We start from the raw sequence: 6,923 nt of genomic DNA on the forward strand, positions 1-6,923 counted from the left end.
TTACTCCTCCTTGCGAGGGGCGGATTGGGACTTTTTAGAGGCCAAAAATATTAAAAGATGTGATTCTGGTTTGGGGGGTAATGCTTCCTCGGGAGGGAGGTTGACTTTATTAAAATGTTAATGTCTCCAGCATTGCATATTACTATATGTCTATGTTCCTACTATCTAAAACCATTATAAATAGACTGGATAAACATATGAGGAGATTCTTTTGGCAGGTGTCCAAGAACATAAAACGTTACTACTTAGTCAGATGGTCTCGGATCTGTAGATCAAAAGAAAAAAGGGGTTTGGGTGTGAAAGATCTCCATAAGCAAAATTTAAGTCTGCTTGCTAAATGGTGGTGGAAGCTTGAAACTGAAAACGACCTCTGACAAGAGATTATCAAAGCCAAGTATTTTGGTAGGGCTATAGTAGCCTCTGTTAAGATCAAAATGAACGATTCCCCTTGTTGGAAAGCTATCATGAAGGTCAAAGACTTGTATATGGCCGGGAGACGGGTAATCATCCGTTCTGGTGATGTTGCCAGGTTGTGGATGAATCCTACTGGGGATCAAATGCCTTTTGTGAATCAATTCCCCCATTTGTTTTCGATATGTAACTTCCCTGAATGCACTGTGGATGCATGTATGGAGGCTGACCCCTTATCCTTTTTTAGAAGGAGATTAAGTTCTGATTTAAATGAGCAATGGAAGATGATGGTTGATATTGCCAAAAAAAGTTGTATTTCTAAGGAAACGGATAGTATCAAATGGGCTTTGGGTCCTAAATCATCTTTCACAACTAGATCGGCGTACTCTTTTCTGGAGAGAAATATCACAAGTTGTGACTATAGATGGATATGGAAAACTGGCATTCCCCTGAAGATTAAGATCTTTATGCAGCAACTGTCTCGGGATTCAATTCTAACTAGAGATGTGATGAAACATAAGGGGTGGAAGGGGGACGCTAAATGTTCATTCTGTGGAGATTGAGAGACTGCCCAACATCTTTTCTTTACTTGCCCTGTTGCTAGGGTAACCTGGAGAACGACCGCATGTATGTTTGGCACTGATAAGTGTCCAGACAATATGTGGCAAGCTTACTCTTGGTGTTACACTTTCTTTCCAAAAAGGGAGACTTTCTATACTGTTGGTATTGCCGTGCTATGTTGGGCAATTTGATCTTGTCGTAATAGAGCTACGTTTGAATTTAAACCTCTCAAATCCCCTTTTGAGTGCATCTTTTCTGCTTGTGCTCTTCTATGCTATTGGGCAGGTTTGTTGAGGCAGGAGAACACGGTGGATCTATGAGCCGGGGTGGACATGCTGAAGAACAACGCGTTGAGACTGATACGTATTTGTGCTGCAAGCCAAAGCGAGAAGGTACGCTGAAAGAGATGGTGATGTCTTCCTATTCCGCATTACTAGCGTTGCTCTTTGTTTCCTTTGTGGAAACTTTATCTTTTGATGCTCATATGTGAGTAGTGGCTGGTTAGCCTTTGTTGATGGGCTTGGTCGTAGACTGTTATGGTATAAAACTTAATAGTGTCGTCAGGTTTTCGCCCTGCAGTGGATAATCTCGATTGCGAGTGCTCACAGTGGGTTTCCCAACGATGCTTGAACTCGCTCTCCCCTCTCCCGTCTCATTCTATGGACCTATATATTTTCGTTATGTCGCAGTAATGGAAAGGGGTTATGCCTGATTAAAAAAAACGTTGCTTTTGTGCAGAAACTGAAAAGTTACTTCCTCCGTATCATAATATAAGTTTTCTATACTATTGTATAGTGTCAAAAACACTCTTATATTATGAGACGGATGGAATATATGTCAAAAACAAAAATCACCGAAGAATGAGAAAGCAAAGCTTAGACATTTTTTTTGACCTGATAGCTTGAGCTCCCACAAATTATTTTGTGAAAGACGCGAAACAAAGAACAAAAAATCCAATTTCCCTCCGTCTCTTCTTCCTTCCTTCCTTCAGCTTCAGGAACAAAAGATCAAGGGTAGCCCAAAACCAGAACCTCCAACCGAAGTCAACGCCAGGAACCAAGACGGGGATCAAACCAATCCCTTCCGTTTCTCTCTCTCTCTCTCTCCCGAGCCTCCCACGACCATGTCCGCGCGCCCGCCCCCGCCGCCGCGCCCGCGTCTGTCCCTGCCCCCGCGCTCCACCGGGGAGTCGCTCTTCTCCGGCACCGGCGACGCCAGCCCCGGCCCGCTCACCCTCGCCTCCGCGCTCTTCCCCTCCGACGCCGACGCCGCCGGCGGCGGCGGCGGCAGCGGCAGCGGTGCCTCGTCTGGCGCGGGGGCCACCAGCTTCACCCAGCTCCTCATCGGCTCCCTCTCGCAACCGCTTCCGCATCAGCAGCAGCAGCAGCAGCAGGAGAGAGGGAGAGGCGGGGTCGCCAGGGCAGGGCCGGCGCTGTCTGTGGCACCGCCGGCCGGGGCAGCTGTTTTCACCGTGCCTCCCGGCCTCAGCCCCTCCGGCTTTTTCGACTCCCCCGGCCTAATCTTCTCGCCGGCCATGGTACATACTCCAGTTCATACACTTTTGCTGCCGATATTGGATTTTTAGCTCTTGGTTCCTCCCTCTCCGAGGCTAATGGCCATCACTACAGCAGGTTCTTAGATTGTACTAAGTCGTAAAGCATGTTTCCCGTTCATTGCCTTGTAGAGCTGTTAATTCGACCTTGATCGGCGTCGTCAGTTCGTTAAGCTTCCCGTTCATTTCTTCTGTCATGACGTGAGTGCAAATCTGAGAATTCTGTACTGATCTTCCATGGTGTTTTAAGATACTACTACCTCCTTCCCACAATATAAGATCATTTTAGCTTGAAAAATGATCTTATATTGTGGGAAGGAGGTAGTAGTATGTATTAGGGAATCTGGAGCTTCTAGATGTGACAATTTTACATTTGCTCTACTACTTTTGGTGAGGTGGCAACATGCAGTTTACTTATCTGCCACATATAGATAATGCATAAAGGTGCTTTACCTTATATTTGCGGCACTCTGGTGCAGTGAAGAACCTTAACCTGCAAATGAGAGATAATGATTCGTCACATTTCTGTGCCAGTATCAATAATTGTACTACTAGCCTATCCCCAGTATGATGCAATTACAAGTTGGCATGATAGGTTGATACTTGATACCGATGGGACAAGACAAAGTCCCGGTGAGACGTCATCGTTAGCTTCTAGCTTTTGATGGTCCTAACCTGTTGATAACTGATAGGATCCTTCCAGTGATTATATTAATCGCCCATTTTTCTTGGAGAGTAGAGCCATTGTCGTAGCACGGGTACTCCATATATTTAGTGTTCGTTGTTCACAATGGCTGACGCGGGTTGAGTGTAGTTGTTCCATTTGGACGTTGTGTACTTCAAATTTTAGCTTTTTTTGTACAAGTTCTCAGTTTAGCACATTCACTGTCAGCATGATATATAATTCACCATTTCATCGTGAAGAACAGTCAACTCTTATATCATTTCATTCTGCACTTTCCTCATGTCTGGAGTATCAGTTTTAGTTGTCAATAAAAAAAATCGATATTTTACTTAATTTTACAGGGGGGTTTCGGCATGTCGCATCAACAGGCTCTTGCCCAAGTCACAGCCCAAGCAAGCCATTCTCCACTCAGAATGTTTGATCACACTGAACAGCCATCGTTTTCAGCAGCTGCAACGTCATCTGGAGCTCTACAGAATATGAGCTCTGCAGCCAATGTGGCTGAGATGTCAGAGATGGCGACAACCATATCGAACAATGAGCATGCAGCCTTCCAATCTGCTGAGGCTTCTCACAGGTACCAAGTTCCTGCCCCAGTTGATAAACCTGCTGATGATGGCTATAATTGGCGGAAGTATGGTCAGAAGGTGGTGAAGGGCAGTGATTGCCCAAGGAGCTACTACAAATGTACTCATCCCAGTTGTCCTGTGAAGAAAAAAGTAGAGCACGCAGAAGATGGCCAAATATCTGAAATAATATATAAGGGAAAACACAATCACCAACGTCCACCAAATAAACGGGCAAAAGATGGCAGCTCTTCAGCAGCCGAGCAAAATGAACAATCCAATGACACAGCATCTGGTTTGTCAGGTGTTAGGAGAGATCAGGAAGCTGTATATGGAATGTCTGAGCAATTATCTGGTCTAAGTGATGGAGATGATAAGGATGATGGTGAATCTCGGCCAAATGAAGTTGATGATAGAGAGAATGACTGCAAAAGAAGGTGCCTTTAGCTGACAATTACCACTCCACTCTTTGATTAGATAGTTGCGTTATTAAAATTAATTCCTCTATTGTGTAGGAATATACAAATTTCTTCACAGAAGGCCCTGACAGAGTCTAAGATCATTGTACAAACAACCAGTGAGGTTGACCTTTTGGATGATGGTTATAGATGGCGCAAGTATGGGCAGAAGGTGGTCAAAGGAAATCCTCATCCAAGGTTTTTCCTTACACTCTTGACTGTTAGTTGTTTACTGAAATAATATATAGCCCATAAATCATGACCCACTTTAGTCAAAAAGAAAAATCACAACCCATGGGCCATGCACACTACTAATTCAACTTCACGTGTTCTGCTATTTGAGGTATTCATCGCCTATATTAGTCAAATTTGAACTAAAACCACGACAAGTATTATGGAACGGAGGGAGTATTATATATGATCCGATGCATGCCTTTAGAAATTGTAGGTTATTTATTTTTGTCCGACGTTGCATGCTTTATTTACCCAAACAAGTTGGAAGGTATGCAACACAAGTTCACTTCACTAAAGCAAGAATTCACACCTCATTTCATGTAGCATGATTCCTTAATCATTTTTACTAGTTATTACCTGAAGGCACATCACTAGAATAGACTTCTGATGCTGTCGATATCTAAAATGAGTATAGCCAGAAATGTTAAAGTAAAAAACAGGTTATGCAATGCTACATCAGCAATGTGTACATAAGAGAAAAAGATAAAAAGGAGTGTAATGTGTACATAAGAGAAACAGGTCATGTGCAATGTTCACATCACCATTTCGAAGTCCGTGTGGCACCATCTGTTCTCTTCTCCCCTCCCACGTCCCTCTTGTGGTGCAGCGACCAGTTTGACGGTGGTGCGGGGTCTTACATCCGCTGGAGCATCTTCAGAATAGAAGGAAGGGGGTGGTCGCAGTCTGCCAGAGTTGTAGGACATGAGTTCAAATTGACGCTACACTGCTGCAGTTGATGATGTCATTGTCTACATGTGATGCTACATGGTAAAAATCGGCCACATGGCTGCTGTGTAGGCACACTATGTTCCATTTGTCCATGTCAGTAACACCATAGGTCTAAAACCAAGCTAGGGGGTTAAGTAAATGGTATTGAAGCTTTTGAGGAGTCAGCTGAACCAAAATAAAATATAGACCGGAGTTTTATCCCGTCAACTTCAGTATTTGGGAGTGTAAAGAACTTGCTTGGTCAAAACCTGGGCCAGTGTCAGGCTTTTACCAAATTTGATATGGTTGGTATTATCCTGTTGAGCTCATAGGTTTCATCTTACTCATGGCTCTCCTGAGTAGAAGCACTGCCATTGTTTTCCAGCATTCGTATTGTACTCAGGGCATAACCTCTGCCACAATTAGATTTCACTAAATACTTGATCATAGGTTTTCTTATTTGTCTTACCCATGCTATTGTAAAATAACAGTGTCAGTTTGTTACTTAAATTGCAAAATAATCCTAATTGCTTCGATGAATTATTTGGCATTTCTGTGATATCTCCAATAGAATGATATCATGGAAAGACCTGAGCTTTACTCAACATCATCATTCCTTACTTTGAGATGATCAGAAATACAGCTCGTGAAATATGTGCTATAAATGTTTGTATACCCCCCAAAAAAGAACAACTGTAGCTGCGCAAAAGGTAGATAACAAAAGTGAAGAGAGAAAGCAAATACAGTAGAAGTCACTGTTCATTGATGTAGTGGATAACAGAAGGCACTCAAAAGTGAAAGGAACATCCTCATGACTTACTCTATTTTTGTGAAATGACATTTTCCCGAAAGGCGAAACAACATCACTGCATCCAAATGTACAATTGTGTCTGAAGCATAATCATTCCTGTAGAAAATACTTTCCTGTTTATGCGCTTCCTGTTGACTTAATCGGACCATTTGGTCATAGGCTAGCTCCATACTCAGTTTACATGCAATGCATGTGGTTAGTGATTTACCTGTTTCATGTTGAACCTACATGATCTCACTCTCTCTCTAATTATAGGAGTTACTACAAGTGCACGTTTGCTGGGTGCAATGTTAGGAAGCACATTGAGAGGGCCTCATCAGACCCAAAGGCTGTCATCACAACTTATGAAGGAAAACATAACCATGAACCACCGGTCGGTAGAGGCAGCAACCAGAATGGAGGAAATTCCAACCGGTCACAACAGAAAGGGTCGAATAGCATGTCTAGCAATCAAGCTTCGCATACAAGAACAGACCTCGGCAATGTTAACCAGGGGCAGATCGGGGTCTTGCAGTTTAAAAGGGAAGAATAGACTCTGGACCCTCGCTACTGGTTTGTCGCGGCGACTTCATTCTGTCAAAGGATTGCATGAATTCATATCGCTCCAAACATTAATGCTGTCAAATACTACAACGGTAGCATCATTTGCAGTTTTTCCCAGACACACGGAATTTCAATTTCTCATAGGACACAGCAAAAAACGGAATTGCCAAAATTGACGCAAATGCAGTATAATACATACCAGCTAGTTAATACTTGTTTATGATTTGTAGATGGGTCAGTTGTATACATGCTCGCTTTGTAACTTTATATATTCCCCAACATGTTCTTGTTTGTATTTGTAATAAGATTAAAAAGGAGAAGTGAATGTACAGATATGCTTTCTTGTATTCTATATATGTTTGTTGTAATAAAATAAAAAGTTATTTCAGGCTCA

At 42.8% G+C, this 6,923-nt stretch overlaps 1 protein-coding gene across 1 annotated transcript; it reads left to right on the forward strand.

The window, feature by feature from the left end:
- Window positions 1–1,958: 1,958 nt before the first annotated feature.
- Window positions 1,959–6,923, forward strand: LOC125508535 (probable WRKY transcription factor 4). Its single transcript, XM_048673260.1, has 4 exons — window positions 1,959–2,509; window positions 3,551–4,212; window positions 4,291–4,431; window positions 6,242–6,923. The coding sequence occupies exons 1-4, from the start codon at window positions 2,096–2,098 to the stop codon at window positions 6,516–6,518; spliced, it is 1,494 nt and encodes a 497-aa protein (XP_048529217.1). The 5' UTR covers window positions 1,959–2,095; the 3' UTR covers window positions 6,519–6,923.

The sequence above is a fragment of the Triticum urartu genome, chromosome 5 (genome assembly GCF_003073215.2).
Source record: "Triticum urartu cultivar G1812 chromosome 5, Tu2.1, whole genome shotgun sequence".
Lineage (NCBI taxonomy): Eukaryota > Viridiplantae > Streptophyta > Magnoliopsida > Poales > Poaceae > Triticum > Triticum urartu.

Excerpts from the sequence above, each read along its gene's own strand:
- LOC125508535 (XM_048673260.1), top strand. The coding sequence starts at position 2,096 with ATGTCCGCGCGCCCGCCCCCGCCGCCGCGCCCGCGTCTGTCCCTGCCC. Across the intron at positions 4,213-4,290 it reads GAGAATGACTGCAAAAGAAG|GAATATACAAATTTCTTCAC; the intron begins GTGCCTTTAGCT and ends TCTATTGTGTAG. Across the intron at positions 4,432-6,241 it reads AAAGGAAATCCTCATCCAAG|GAGTTACTACAAGTGCACGT; the intron begins GTTTTTCCTTAC and ends CTCTAATTATAG.